This window comes from Lithobates pipiens, unplaced genomic scaffold, assembly GCF_037356315.1.
Source record: "Lithobates pipiens isolate NorthernLeopardFrog02 unplaced genomic scaffold, aLitPip1_a1.2 Scaffold_8, whole genome shotgun sequence".
NCBI lineage: Eukaryota > Metazoa > Chordata > Amphibia > Anura > Ranidae > Lithobates > Lithobates pipiens.
Genome location: NW_027507903.1, coordinates 514,586,102 through 514,602,342, shown reverse-complemented (window position 1 = coordinate 514,602,342; position 16,241 = coordinate 514,586,102). Strand labels below are relative to the sequence as shown.

Sequence of the window (16,241 nt, the reverse complement as noted above, 5' to 3'; positions counted from 1 at the left end):
CATGCATCAGTGATGTAATTATAGATTCAAAGAAAGTGAATAATAATAATAATAAGTGTGCAAAACATGGTATGTCAGGGGCATTATGGTAGTTTTGTGCAGCGTTTGTACTTGCGGAATGTGGAACTTGCGGAATGTCCATTTGTAGTTGGTTTATCCTTTTAATGATAAAAGCAGTATTAAGCTACGTGAGTTTTTTTTTCTGTTGAGCTTTGTCATTTGGGGGCGATGCTTTTTCTAACCTACCTATAGTTTGTAGTTCACAATTGTCAACGAGTGGGTTTCTACTGAATGAAGGTGCACAAGGAGCAGCACAAGGGCATTTTTCATCAATGTGAAAGAAGGGGGGAGTAGACTTGGCGCTATACCTTGAAGGCACCTATGATCATATTCTTAAAGTGAAATATCAATAAAATAAAATTCCATATGGAAGTGAGACAACTATATAAAAATGCAAAACCTATATAAAAAACTGCTGGATTCAGCAGGTGCCAAATATAAACGTGAATCAGGGAATATTAATTGGGTGATGGTAGAAAAAAACTTGAATCAGGAAAAATGTATTAAGTGGTAATGGAAGAAAAAAAAAAAAAAACACACACACCAATTAATTACTTATCGATCACTATACGTGCATCTAAATGTGTAAATATAAATATACACCTTAAAACTAGTGCTCAAGTGCACATGCCGTAGTTGTGAAAATGATCACTTAAGCATGCAATTAAATTATAATAATGTGAGACCAATTTATTTTCCAAAAGTGGTGATTAAATAAATAGTCCAACTGGAAATCAAACAAAAAGTCCAAAAAATTCTTATAGGTGACTTGGTGCAAGAGAAGGGTATTGCCACTTCTTAGAGAAAATCCCCCAGTGCGTGTATCCAAATAAAGTGTTGTTATTGCTCTCACCAGATACCCTGCCCCTGCAGGGGTAAACTCGCTGCCACAGTGTGAGCCCCTGTGCCGCTGCCTGGTGTCACTCTGGGAGGTCCGTATTTTGTCCGTTATGGGTACCTCATACAGATTTTAATAGAAAAGGACATCCATAGTGTAAACCGCTTCAAAATCAAGTTTATTAAAAGGAAATTCTCTCACGTGTCACTGTATAAAAATGCCCATATAATACAGCAGCCAGCAGCCGCTACGGTCCGAGGAGAGAGTGCGTCCTATGGCCACTCCCTACGCGTTTCATCAGCACGACATCTTCTGGAGCTGTATTAAGTAGAGGCAGCTCATACCCACCATTTCCCTGGTTTAACCCATAGCGCAATCTCATTTTTTTCTTCTTTCATTTTTCATCAATGCAACTGAAACTTTGATTATTGGAATTTTTACCAACTTTACAATATACTTATACCCTGTTGGATATATTTTTCACCTTATTCGGGTCTATTTTTGAATGTATAATTACGTAACCGTTAAATGCAATAATTTTGAGTTGGATAAGTTTGCTCTGCTCTTTTGTAGTATACTTTTGAGGTTCGGGGCAGGCTTCTCTTAAATCAATGTGTGTTTATGTGCTGCTCCCACTTAGCACATCACAACCAAAGAAAGAGCTTCCCTCTTATTACACCTTCAACGTTTTTGAGAACCACACTTTACATATTCCTCTTATTCAATTTGGTTGACTAAATTACAGGACCCACCCACCGCATGGAGCTGTGCCTGGCTGACCCGTTAGTGCAGCCTATTGTCAAACAGCCCCCAAAAAAAAGTGGCAAGTGCTGACTGACAAACATGGAACAAGAAAGCACGAAGCACACGTTATGTCCTCTATAAAGATCATTTTGCATTTTTCTCTGGAAAATCTGCTATTTTACATGAAAACAGAACTATAGAGCCACAAAAATCAATAAGTCGTCCCAAAGTTAGTCCACCTCTAAATCTTTTTCAAATACATCCACTTGCGTATATGACCTCCATGCTTTTAGGTTACAAGTTTTTAATATTGTTCCCATTTGCTGTCCTGGTCCCAGTTCAAAAGTCTGTGGAAAGTCCTTTCCTTTCTTTCTTTCATAGATGGTGTGCATGATCTGCTCCCATTTCACAGGGGATACCAGCTGTTTGGCAAGGAGATGCTCAATGGTTGCGCCTTCCCTGTACTTCCTTCCATCAACATTACAGTAAACATTAATTAGAGGTCTCTTGAATGTCAAACCCTTCAGTGCTTCTGCCAGAGGTTCCACAGCAGGTTTCATTAAACGGGTGTGAAAGGCGCCGCTTACGGGTAGCAGCTTAGTCCGAAAAAAGTTATGTTTGCGGGAATTGTTCTGAAGGAACTGAATAGCCTGGAACACATAAGAAACGTTACAGTTTATTTCACTGATAACCTTCTGAAAGACTAAACCTGAAAACAAAAATATTATATATTTCAACTTACCAGTGCTTAGATGTGGTGACTGTATATATTTTTGAGTCATTTGCTATGATTGCACCGATATTGGTGCCGATACAAAACATTTGCATGAGTACACGTGCAAATGCTCGGATGTCTGAAACCGAAAACTCAAAATGAATGGGCTCAAATCTCACTGTAAAGAACCACTTATGATTTGAACAGGAATATGCTGCGATTCCTGTGCGAAGCACAATCAATTTCCCCCACTGCTCCTGTGTGAATCCAGGTTTTGTCATAGGTACTTTAGCCTGGGTTTACACAGGAGTGCTGCGGGAAGCCAGATGCAATTTGGACAGGAATCGCACTGCATCCTGTTCAGAATGCATGCGATTCTTTGCAGTGAAATTTGAGCCCATTCATTTTGTATGGGCTAAAATTGCAACTCAAAAGGTATTGATACTCTGTATCAGCAAGTACAAAACATAATTGAAAGTATCAGTACTCATACTCCCCGATGAAAAAAAAAACTGGTATCGGTGCAACCCTAGTTTGTTCCCCTTTTATCACCACATTCTCCTGCCTGTAACACAATTCCTGTGCTAGAAGGAATGCTCACTGTACTAGATCTATGGAGGAGGGACTGGGTCAACAAAGGCAGAACAAGTAATGCTCAGATTCAATTTTATTCACTCTTATGTCCCCTTTTATCAGCACTTGGTACATTTGCACAAATTATGTACTGGATGGATAAAATTGTAATGATCCTGAGGGATAATTATTCTGATAATTGCTGAAAATGCTGGTTAATTTATCTATGGAGGAGCAGCATTGTCACCCAGAGAAGAATTCTATAAAAATCAACAGATTATGTTATTGCAATTACCAAACAGATTCAAACAAATGTTTTCAAAGGTATATTAATCAGACCAAATGGGAGTAAATAAGAGAAGTTCAGGGTTAGGGTTTACAGTATATACATTTTAAATCATGTGTCTAAAACAACCCCTCTTACCTCCATATGTCCTGCAATCACTCTGCCATTTGGAAACAGATAATTGGCCACCTCGCACACCGGGTCCGTAATGCCCAAAGTAAGACAGTGGTCCTGGGCCTCAGCGCAGGCCGTGCTGTATTTTGTCTTGGAGTTACCAATCACAGAGAGCATGCCACTCTTTATGGCTTCAGAGGCTTTCTGCATAGCTTCTGCTCTCACTTTTACTGCATACAGAGCTACAATACAGAGATATTCCAAGATAAATTCTACTTATCAATGAAAGACATGTACATCATAGAGTCTTCACATTTTACTTTCCCGTGTTCAGTTAAAAATTTGAATGTTATCCACACAAGAATACAACCAAAGCTAGCTCCCTTTTGACACCCCCCCCCCCCCCCCCATACTAATTAGGTTCTAGGTTTTCTCAACCAGGGCTAATTCGCATAGCTTCAGGCTACAGCTGCTTCATAAACTAAATTAATAATGACAAATTACAGTATTTTCACTGCAGCTGTAAGGGAAAGCAAAACAGGCAAAATCTGTCAATCACCCCCCAAGCAACAGCTCTTAATATGTGCAACTGGGAGTGAGCTCAAATGCAGAGATCTCCATTCACTACCCCCCTTCCTATTCAGTATTCAGATATCAACTTTAGCTGAAATATTGTGTAGTGCAGGGTTGGTTGGGTTGACAGAATAAGAACAGAGTTGTGTGGGGATGCTTGCACCTTGGTTTCAATACCCACTATTTACACTGAGTGCCTTTTCTGTTGAAGCAGTCCTAATGAGTCCATCCTTTGGCTGATGCAAATGGTCTATATCTTATAAAAAGTGTGTCAACATTTTTCAGTGTGTTATAATATACATTTGTGTGTGAATGTGTGTGTCTACGCCAAAATACAATGGATCTGTGATATATCAGAATTTAAAGTATATAGTACTATCATTTTAGTTTTGGATAAAGAAAAAAAGGGCTGAAACTCCTGCCAGGTTTTTTGTTGTTGCTGTCTATGTAGAAGTGGGGAAGGAACTTCCTGTCTCAGAGACACGGCGGAGAGTTAAAGAAAATCTCTCAAAGTGTTGAATTACCTTACTAGACAGATCAGGTGCCACTGGAAGATTTCCTTGTATCGCTTATGTTCCGGGGATAACTAACATTTCAGATTTTTTGGTGACAATGGTCAGTAAAAACAGTGAGGACAAATCATCCAAATGGGGACACAAAGTATTAAAAACGTAAAAGCCAGTCTAACCATTCCCTGCTCTAAAAGTACTTTCACTCGAGATGCACTTTAAAAGCTCACATTTTTCATAATGCTAAAATGCAATCAGTCTGCAATTTCTTGTGACACCACAAGGTGTCACCACTGCATCAAATCGGATAAGAGTCGTTTTATTGATTTTCCACTAGAAAAAAAATGAAATCTATTTACCAACTGTGACTAATAATTTATTGTATTCCAGGTATGTTTATAAGTTCTACTATTCAAGGGGTTTAAACAAGTTGCATGAATCAGCTTTCATGTAAAAGTGAACCAGGCGGCTCACTTTTACAGTACCAAGAAGGTGCAGACACACCCCACCCTGGGCTGCTGGCCAAGGTGGTTCCTGGGCATTCTTGTTCTTCCAGGAAACCTGGAATTAGTAAAAATGCCCCAATACATTCTGCAGGAGAAGATCAAAGGACATTTGTTCTCCTCTCCAATGAAAAAACCCAGCAGTAGTGCGTATTACATCACTTATATGTTCAGAGATTTCTAGCTCTAGTTTCTCTGCTGCAGAGCTTAAACTGGGGCAGGGAGAAGCAGCATAAGGAGTCAATCAATGTATCTGCACTGTTTATGTGCTAACAATAAACATTCTGATAGCGGGAGAGAGCAAAATGACACAGAGATGAATTCATCAGTCCGTTGAGTCTCTTCTCACTGTCTGATGCAGATTATCACAGTGCCACTTTCTGTTCTCCGTTCTTTCACTGTAGTATGCCTTTGACTACATCTTTACTAATAAGTAATTTGATACTCTATATAAAGCTGAGCTTCAGGTAAACAATGGAATGGGATGAGAGGCAGTGCTGTGGGACAGTCCTGCTGGGCTGGGAGAGCAGCGCAGGCTCCAGGAACATTCCGAGATTGGACGACCCCTGGCAAATAGGCATTCGATCCCCCAGGCTGAGAGCCGCTGATATAGACACACCAATGAAATACATACTTATATAGGAGCAGTTTTACCTGCCAAAAGGGTTTGTTTTCTTTTCCATCCATTTCTGAGATTTACACAGCTCTGCCACACAGCACAAGACCTGTTTGTTATCTCCTTTGGTTCAATAACACTTACAGGCCTTACCCCCCTGCCAGCCTGTGATATAGACAATGAAAGGAGACACAGCAGACTGATGGGCTCATCTCTCTGGACTCTGTTCTCTCTCCTATCAGCATGCTCCTGGCAAAATAACACTACCGATTAGCTTCTTGTGATGTTTTTCTTCCTCCACCAGTCCGTGCTCTGCTGTACAGAGACTACAGGAGGTTTATACAAGGTCCTATTCAGGCGCTTACACATTTAAAAAAAAATACATTTATTTATGCATTACTAAATATAGAGCTGCAATCATTTGAGTCTTTTTAATCTGCTTGGAGGTCAGCTTTAAGGGCCCATTTACATTAGTGTGTTGCAATAATGTACAGTACCGCATTTAATACAGTGTGATGTCTTGCTTTTAATGTGAGTGGCATCCTAATGCAGCACAGTACAATGCATCTGTGCCTTACAGATTCTGATTCACATCTATAGACTGTGGCACACTGAGCTACAAGTTAAAATGCTGCTGGAACCTTATGTGTTCTATGTGAATTGGCTGTGCAACAAGTTAATGGACAAAATACGACAAATTAACGTGAGTGCAGTAACGCACCCATACAGTGCGAGTGGGTCCTAAAAGATTTTTCTCTAAATGTCTTTAAAACTTTATATATACTTTATAGAGCTGTGCCAGCTTTCTGGTTACCAATTAACCATTTCTGCATCCTTACCTTCTGTAAAATCTAAAACACCAGCGCACACAAGTGCAGCATACTCCCCAACACTGAATCCCGCCATCGCAATACAGTTCTCCAGAGCCTTAACAAAAAGAAACACAGAATGTCAGCTTTTAGCCTGTTCTCATAACATCTGCTAAAATTGATAAAATGCAGTTTAAAGGGATGGGGAAAGCGGCTCTTCAAACTGTATGCAAGCTAATTTATTTTAATAGTTTTGAATGGAGGGAAAAGGTTGGAGGCTTTTATTCCAGTCTGTATCCCAGCTGGGGGGGGGGGGGGTTGGATTCGCTCTCTGTATTTGTGCCTGTGTCCATTGTCTTTATTATTAAACAGGAGATTCAAAAATGCTAGAGCTGTCACAGGACCAGAAGGGGAGAATAAAACTTCCAATGGGGACCCTTTTTCTGACAACAATGGAAGAAAAAAAAAAAGGTTTGCCCTTGATTCTATGAGATTTCCTCTCGCTTGCGGTTGTGTTTCTAAGACAGGAAGTGAAGGGAAATCTCTCTAATGGATTTAGTAAACCCTCCCCCCCCCCCCCCAACGGGAACAGAGGTCCCCACTCCCTACCCACAACCTCTTGGGAAACATCACTGGTTCCCCAAGAGGCTGCAGGTTCATTAAAATACAGCATGACTCACACGTGTACATTGGGAAGCCGCAAGGACTCACAGCCGGCTTCCAACACTAGACATGCTGACGCTGGAAACCCGAAGACCAAAGAAAAAACTGTTTGGGTGAGGATGGCACTGGATCCCTGGACAAGTAAGTGTCCATATATTAAATGTCAGCAGCTACAGTATTTGTAGCTGCTGATTTTTAATGTTTTTTTTTTCTACAGACTGAAGAACCTCTTTAAAGTAGTTCTTCATCCTACCTGGATGCTAAAGACCTGTGCATCAAACAATTGTCATGCTTTTATTTTTTTAATACTGTTTTGACCTTTTCTGGCTCTCAGTTCTGACCTCCTGCAGCTTTTTGTGGACATGTACTGCATTTCAACAGCAGTTGCATGCAATTGTTCAAAGTCTGCTTCTTGATGGGGACAAAGGTTGCCTAAGACATGCCTAAGCAAATTACTGTTGGTAAAGTCACTTATAGTCTTCATCGGAAGCAGATGTGAAAGGGTGACAATGCAGGAAAACAGTTGGAAGACAAAGGACAGAGTTGTCACTCCATAATAGGCAGTGTCTGAACAAGGCCTTTCATGGCAGCATCACCAGGAAGTAATATATATATATATTAGCTGCAGATTTAAAAAGTAAAAAAAAAAAAGTTTTGAAAGTATGCAGATCAGTATTTGTGATTTCACTTCTAGTCATTGAGCCAAAGTGGAGAAACCAGTGACAAGCATCTAGTATTTTCCCAAGGTCTGCCATTCTCTCAATGCATTTTTTGTTTTAGAATGTTAAAATCTTGTTTATTTAAGATGCATTTTTTGGTGTGGTGCAATAAACAAAATCCTGTTTGCTGCAGCTTTGATGCACTTTAATCATAATGTTCTAAATAGAATTCAATGGTAAAGCATGTAAAACACACTGCACAGGTGTGAACTGGGATTTAAAGAGACCCTGGCACCAGACTTTATATTTCAACAACAATCTTCACATAATACGCATGCATTTATTGTATTTTAAGCATGTTATTTACCTGTAAAAGCCTCCCTTGTGTAAAAATCTAGAAGCCCTGATACTGCTGAAATTACCCCATTTTGGAAAGCAAACACCCCAACATCTATTCTATGAGGCATAATGAGTCCTTCTAACACATAGCATGTATATAGCAACAATTACACCCCAAAACACATTCTGCTACTCTTCCAGAGTATGGCGATACGACGTGTGAGACTTTTACACAGCCTGGCCACATACAGAGGCCCAACATTGAAGTAGTATTTTCAGGCATTCTACGAGCATAAAATTACACATCTCATTTCATTCCTATCACACTTTGAAGGTCCTTGAGCTCCAGGACAGTGGAATTACCCACAAAATGACCTAATTTTGGAAAGCAAACGTATATTCTATGAGGCATGGGCTGCAGATAGGTACTCTGATGGGCTGGCGACAGGTACTCGGGTACTCCGATGGGCTGGCGACAGGTACTCGGGTACTCCGATGGGCTGGCGACAGGTACTCGGGTACTCTGATGGGCTGGCGACAGGTACTCGGGTACTCTGATGGGCTGGCGACAGGTACTCGGGTACTCCGATGGGCTGGCGACAGGTACTCGGGTACTCCGATGGGCTGGCGACAGGTACTCGGGTACTCTGATGGGCTGGCGACAGGTACTCGGGTACTCTGATGGGCTGGCGACAGGTACTCGGGTACTCTGATGGGCTGGCGACAGGTACTGATGGCCTACAGATAGGTACTCTGATCGGTGGTGACAAGGTAGTCAGATGGGCATTGAAAGGTACTCGTGTACTCAGATCAACTGTGACAGGCAGGAGCGGCGAGAAGGCGAGGACATGATATGACGCCCGCTCAGGATGGGATAGCCCATCTGTGGACGTCATACAACTATAGCCCGGTATTGAAGTGGTTAACTGACAATTACGCAGTTGTGTAATGCTGCACCCAAATAAAATTGATGTCCTTTTTTTCCCACAAATAGAGCTTTTGTTATGGTGGTATATGATCACCTCTGTGTTTTTAATTTTTTGCGCTATAAACAAAGACCAACAATTTTGAAAAAAAAAATATATATATATATATATATAATTTTCTCTTTCTGCTATAAAACACATCCAAAAAAAAATAAAAAAATAAAAAAAAAATCGAATTTCTTCAATTTCTTCATGAATTTTGGTCAATATGTATTCTGCTAAAAGTTTTTGGTAAAAACAAAAACAAAAACTCAAGCGTATATTGATTGGTTTGCGCAAAAGTTATAGCATCTACAAACTATGGTATAGATTTATGGACTAGCAATTATTAGCAGGACTGCGACATTGCAATGCAGAAATATGACGCTTTTTGGGGACCAGTGACACCAATACAGTGATCAGTGCTAAAAAATGCACTGCCACTGTACTAATGACACTGGCAAAGGGGTTAACATCAGGAGCAATCAAAGTGTTGAGTGTGCTCCTAAGGAGTGATTTCTAACTCCGTGTGGGTGGCTTAACTGGTGCTGGAACACAAGATCTCTCTCTTCCTCTGAGAGAAGGACGGTTTGCCTCTCCTATGAACAGTTGGCGGGTCCCATTGGCCATCACAGCCGCCGGATCCTGCGATTGGCTCCCGCTGTGTCCAATCACAGCAGAAGCATGGCTCTGGCGGCGTGGGCCGCAGAGCCGACAATAGGAATCACGTAAAGGTATGGGATTTTGAGTAGGGCCACCCTGCCTCATTATGTATGTGGAGCGGTCCTAAAGTGGTTAGGCAGAAGTGGCAGCAAGGCAGCTATAAGCCAATCAATGCCGCTTGAAGGCAGGGAACCCCTTTATAGCCCCGAATGGCAAAATTTAACTTACAGACGGGATTTCCTGGTTCAGCTTCTCAGTGGCAGCCACACAAGTGACAAACATAGCAGGCTGGCAGTGGATGGTCTTGTTCAGCACTTCCGCGGGGCCCCGGAGGCACAGGTCCAGGAGGTCGTAGCCCAGCACCTTGTGAGCGGTCAGGAACATCTCCCTGACATTGGGGTACTTGAGAAGCCCACCGGCCATGCCCACTGCTTGGCTTCCTTGTCCTGGGAAGAGGAGGACTGTGGTGTCAGTGGGGGACCTCCTGTCTGGTTTGGGGCTCTCCTCATCCTCTTCTTCATCTTTCTGTGTATGAGCTTGTTCCAGCAAGGCATTTATCTCCCCTCTGTCCCTTCCTGACAGCCACCTCTGCCCATTATAAAGCACCCCCCGGTGCCTCAGTGCCCTGAGAAGAGCTGAGCCCCTCATCCCTGCCTGTGACATCAACCATGTGTCAGTGTCACACAACTTTTACTGATTCACGTGCAACTCTCTATGCCCTGCAAAGCCCTTCCGGGTCTGCAGTGCTCCTGCAAATCCTTCCCTACCGGAAACATCGCAACTAGCACAAAGGTTCCTAGATACATAAGAATGATGAATGCATGTAGTTCTGAAACTGGCACACATGTAGGTTTTCAAAGGATTTTAAAACAGAATATTTTAAATGTAAAATTATGTTCAAAGCTCAATAAAATAAATTGCAAAGACTTTAAAATATGGCTTATGTGATTTCATAGTAACAATTACATATATACAGTATCTCACAAAAGTGAGTACACCCCTCACATTTTTGTAAATATTTTATTATATCTTTTCATGTGACAACACTGAAGAAATTACACTTTGCTACAATGTAAACTAGCGAGTGTACAGCTTATATAATGGTGTCAATTTGCTATCCCCTCAAAATAACTCACCACACAGCCATTAAAGCGGAGTCCCACCCAAAAATAGAACTTCTGCTTTAAAGGAGGTGACCCCCTAACATGCCACATTTGGCATGTCATTTTTTTTTGTGGCGGAGCCAGTACCCTGTTTTCAGAGAGTCCCAGCTCCCACTTCCCCCCAGCGCACCACGCCACCGGAAGGGTGATCACCTCTCCCCCCTCCCTCTCGGCCATCATCTGGGACATGTCACAGGTCGACGGCCAGTCACGGCGATCGGCTCTGCTTACACATGCACAGAGGGTGCCCGGGTGTGAAGCCACAGCCGGGAGCCTATAGTTACAATGCCGGCGCCGCAGAGAAGAGCCGGAGACGAGAGGGGCTTCGTACGCCCACATCACTGGACCCTGGGTCAGGTGAGTGTCCAATTATTAACCCTTTCCCGCCGAGCGTACGCAGATCTGCATACTCGGCTTCCGGGGGTTATACCGGGATGATGCCCGCACCTGCAGGCATCATCCCGGTACCGTTTTTTGCAGCAGGCGGTTGGCTATCCAGGCATAACAACCGATGCGGCTAAAAGCCGGAGGGGGGGACGTCCCCCCCTCCCGCCGCCTCTCGCCGCTGTTACCGGTGCTCCCGCTCGATCGGGAGCACCGATTAGTGATCCGTCGGCTCTGGCTGCTGGGGAGGAACTGGAACGAAGCCGTGATCTTTTAGACCCCCGATCCCTCCATAAAGAGTACCTGTCACCGCCTATTACTGTCACAAGGGATGTTTACATTCCTTGTGACAGCAATAAAAGTGATTAATTTTTTATTTATTTTTTTAAAACAATTTAGTCATTTTAAAATAAATAAAATAAATAAAAAAATAAAAAAATAAATTTTAAAGCGCCCGCCGTCCCCGTGAGCTCGCGAAGCAAAGAAAACGCAATCGGAAGTCGCGCCCGTGTATGTAAACGGTGTTCAAATCACACATGTGAGGTATCGCCGCGATCGTCAGAGCGAGAGCAATAATTCTAGCACTAGACCTCCTCTGTAACGCTAACCTGGTAATCGTAAAAAAAATTTAAAGCGTCGCCTATTGAGATTTTTAGGTACCGTACTTTGTCGTCAATCTACAAGTGCGCGCAATTATAAAGTGTGACATGTTTGGTATCAATTTACTCAGCATAACATTATCTTTCACATTACGCAAAAAAATTGGGCTAATTTTACTGTTTTTTTTTTTTTTTTATTCATGAAAATGTCCCTTTTCCCAAAAAAAGTTTTATTCTCTAGAGCCTCTGCTAAAAAAATATATATAATGTTTGGGGGTTCCAAGTAATTTTCTAGCAAAAAATATGGATTTTAACTTGTAAACACCAAATTCCAAAAATAGGCTTAGTCATGAAAGGGTTAAAAGTCAGCAGCTGCAGTATTTTTAGCTGCTGACTTCTAATTCTCTCTTTTTTTTTTTTGCAGAACTCCGCTTTAATGTCTAAACCGCTGGCAACAAATGGGGCCCAATTAGCCATTTTTCTCTCCAGATGTGACTCATTAGTATTACAAGGTCTCAGGTGTGAATGGGGAGCAGGTGTGTTATATTTGATGTTGTCGCTCTCACGCTCTCATACTGGTCACTGGAAGTTCAATATGGCACCTTATGGCAAAGAACTCTCTAAGGATCTGAAAAAAAGGACTGACGCTCTACATAAAGATGGCCTAAGCTATAAGAAGATTGCCAGGGCCCTGGAACTGAGCTGCAGCACGGTGGACAAGACCATACAGTGTTTAACAGGACAGGTTCCACTCAGAACAGGCCTCGCCATGGTCAACCAAAGAAGTTGACTGCACAAGCTTGGCTTCATATCCAGAGCTTGTCTTTGGAAAATAGACGTTTCAGTGCTGCCAGCATTGCTGCTGAGGTTGAAGGGGTGGGGAGTCAGCCTGTCAGTGTTCAGATATGTCACACACTGCATCAAATTGGTCTACATGCAGGGGTCAAGTCCTGGGAAAAAAAGTGTGGGAACTCCCACCCAAGATCCATTCCCCCACCAAAAAAAAAAAAAAAAAAAAAAAAATGTACGCTCATATGCATATATACTTCACAGAAAATACAGTACAACATTTATTGTAAAGTGCCAGTTTACAAAAACAAAATAACGTGTCAAACAAAACAATCAACACAATGGGTGATGATCTTTCCCTCGCAGGGAATTTCTACCACAAATACACCCTGTTCCAAATTCTGTTACACAACCCATTAGAAAATATCCCACAAACAGGAATAAGTATTGGCAGAGTATTGAAGAGTATTGGCAGGGTATTGCAGAGTATTGATAGGGTATTGCAGTGTATTGGCAGGGTATTGCAGAGTATTGGCAGGGTATGTATTGAAGAGTATTGGCAGAGTATTGCAGAGTATTGGCAGGGTATTGCAGAGTATTGGCAGGGTATGTATTGGCAGAGTATTGCAGAGCATCGGCAGGGTATTGCAGAGTATTGGCAGGTTATTGCAGAGTATTTGCGGGGTATGTATTGTAGAATATTGGCAGAGTATTGTAGAGTATTGGCAGGGTATGTATTGGCAGGGTATTGCAGAGTATTGATAGGGTATTGCAGAGTATTGGCAGGGTATGTATTGCAGAGTATTGGCAGGGTATGTATTGTAGAGTATTGATAGGGTATTGCAGAGTATTGGCAGGGTATTGCAGACTATTGGCAGGGTATTGCAGAGTATTGGCAGGGTATGTATTGGCAGGGTATTGCAGAGTATTGATAGGGTATTGCAGAGTATTGGCAGGGTATTGCAGAATATTGGCAGGGTATGTATTGCAGAGTATTGGCAGGGTATTGCAGAGTATTGATAGGGTATTTATTGCAGAGTATTGGCAGGGTATTGCAGAGTATTGATAGGGTATGTATTGCAGAGTATTGGCAGGGTATTGCAGAGTATTGATAGGGTATTGCAGAGTATTGGCAGGGTATTGCAGAGCATTGGCAGGGTATGTATTGCAGAGCATTGGCGGGGTATGTATTGCAGAGCATTGGCGGGGTATTGCAGAGTATTGATAGGGTAGTGCAGAGTATTGATAGGGTAGTGCAGAGTATTGGCAGGGTATTGCAGAGTATTGGCAGGGTATTGCAGAGTATTGGCAGGGTATTGCAGAGTATTGATAGGGTATTGCAGAGTATTGGCAGGGTATTGCAGAGTATTGATAGGGTATTGCAGAGTATTGGCAGGGTATTGCAGAGTATTGATAGGGTATTGCAGAGTATTCGCAGAGTATTGCAGAGTATTGATACTGATAGGGTATTGCAGGGTATTGCAGAATATTGATGAGTATTGGCAGGGTATTGCAGAGTATTGATAGGGTATTGCAGAGTATTGGCAGGGTATTGCATTGATAGGGTATTGCAGAGTATTGATAGGGTATTGCAGAGTATTCGCAGAGTATTGCAGAGTATTGATACTGATAGGGTATTGCAGAGTATTGGCAGGGTATTGCGTATTGCAGAGTATTGGCAGGGTATTACAGAGTATTGGCAGGGTATTGCAGAGTATTGGCAGGGTATTGCAGAGTATTGATAGGGTATTGCAGAGTATTCGCAGAGTATTGCAGAGTATTGATACTGATAGGGTATTGCAGAGTATTGGCAGGGTATTGCAGAGTATTGGCAGGGTATGTATTGGCAGGGTATTGCAGAGTATTGATAGGGTATTGCAGAGTATTGGCAGGGTATTGCAGAGTATTGGCAGGGTATGTATTGCAGAGTATTGGCAGGGTATTGCAGAGTATTGATAGGGTATTTATTGCAGAGTATTGGCAGGGTATTGCAGAGTATTGATAGGGTATGTATTGCAGAGTATTGGCAGGGTATTGCAGAGTATTGATAGGGTATTGCAGAGTATTGGCAGGGTATTGCAGAGTATTGGCAGGGTATGTATTGCAGAGCATTGTCGGGGTATTGCAGAGTATTGATAGGGTAGTGCAGAGTATTGGCAGGGTATTGCAGAGTATTGACAGGGTATTGCAGAGTATTGGCAGGGTATTGCAGAGTATTGATAGGGTATTGCAGAGTATTGATAGGGTATTGCAGAGTATTGGCAGGGTATTGCAGAGTATTGATAGGGTATTGCAGAGTATTCGCAGAGTATTGCAGAGTATTGATACTGATAGGATATTGCAGGGTATTGCAGAGTATTGATGAGTATTGGCAGGGTATTGCAGAGTATTGATAGGGTATTGCAGAGTATTCGCAGAGTATTGCAGAGTATTGATACTGATAGGGTATTGCAGAGTATTGATGAGTATTGGCAGGGTATTGCAGAGTATTGATGAGTATTGGCAGGGTATTGCAGAGTGCAACTTACACACTAGTGACTGACCTGGTATTCTCTTCCCTTCTGTTCTCCGGGGAGAAGTAACCTGGAAAAGTGCAGCGTGTGGCCCCAGGAGGCCAGGACTGACTGGCACTGGGTAGAGGGGAGGAGGGGGGGGACAGTCCGGAACTCCGTATCCAAGCAGGCGCGCAGCGTGTGTCAGCCTGCCCACTGACTCGCGCCAGTGCGTGCCCACGTGCACGGCCGAAGTCATGTGACCGGTTGCTAGATGCGGAGCGGCCTCTGCCTAGCAACCAGTCACTCGGCGGCTGAGGAGCGGCGGCGAACTACGCGCTGCATAGCCTCAGCCCTCAGGCAGCTAATGGGAATGGCGTTCCCGCTGTGGGAATAGTACGGGAACGCCGTTCCCATGCGTTCCCGCAGGACTCGAGCCCTGTCTACATGGCTGTTGTCCCAGAAGGAAGCCTCTTGTAAAGATGATGCACAAGAAAGCCTGCAGTTTGCTGAAGACGAGCAGACTAAGCCCTTGTACACACGGTCGGAGATTCCGACAACCAAATCCGTCGGATTTTGTCCGACGGATCTTGTCCGAAACTGTTGCATACACACGGTCAGACAAAGTTGTCGGAAAATCTGATCTTTCAGAACGTGATGACGTAATTTCGTTACGATGGGACTATGTTCAGGCTAGTAGCCAATAGCTTTGATGTAGGAATTTGATCTGTAGGAATTTTGATCTGAGCATGCGTGGCACTTTGTCCGATTGGAATTTTCTCTCGGAATTCTCTACACATGATGTCCGATCGGAGCATTTTGTCGGAAAATATTTCTGGCAAGTTGGAAAATTTGGTCCGACGGATATTCCGACGCAGTCCGATGTAGACCACACACAGTTGGAATATCCGACAAAACGCTCCGATCGGACACATTCCGTCGGAATCTCCGATCGTGTGTACAAGGGCTAAGGACTGGAGGAGTGCAAGGTCTATAACATCCACCAGCTTTATGATGTTGTCAAGAGGACTCCAGTGGCATCTGGTGGATCTGATGAACTCCACGCCCAAGAGGGTTAAGACAGTGCTGGAAAATAATGACGGGCCACACAAAATATTGACACTCTGGGCCCAATTTGGTCATTTTCACTTAGTGGTGTACTCACTTTTGTTGCCAGCAGTTTAG

The 16,241-nt window shown here is 42.9% G+C and overlaps 1 protein-coding gene across 1 annotated transcript; it reads right to left on the bottom strand.

The window, feature by feature from the left end:
• Positions 1-724: 724 nt before the first annotated feature.
• Positions 725-10,382, bottom strand: MCAT (malonyl-CoA-acyl carrier protein transacylase). Its single transcript, XM_077469399.1, has 4 exons — positions 9,858-10,382; positions 6,371-6,458; positions 3,355-3,572; positions 725-2,292 (listed from the first exon to the last, which is right to left on the bottom strand). The coding sequence occupies exons 1-4, from the start codon at positions 10,290-10,292 to the stop codon at positions 1,873-1,875; spliced, it is 1,161 nt and encodes a 386-aa protein (XP_077325525.1). The 5' UTR covers positions 10,293-10,382; the 3' UTR covers positions 725-1,872.
• Positions 10,383-16,241: the final 5,859 nt, after the last annotated feature.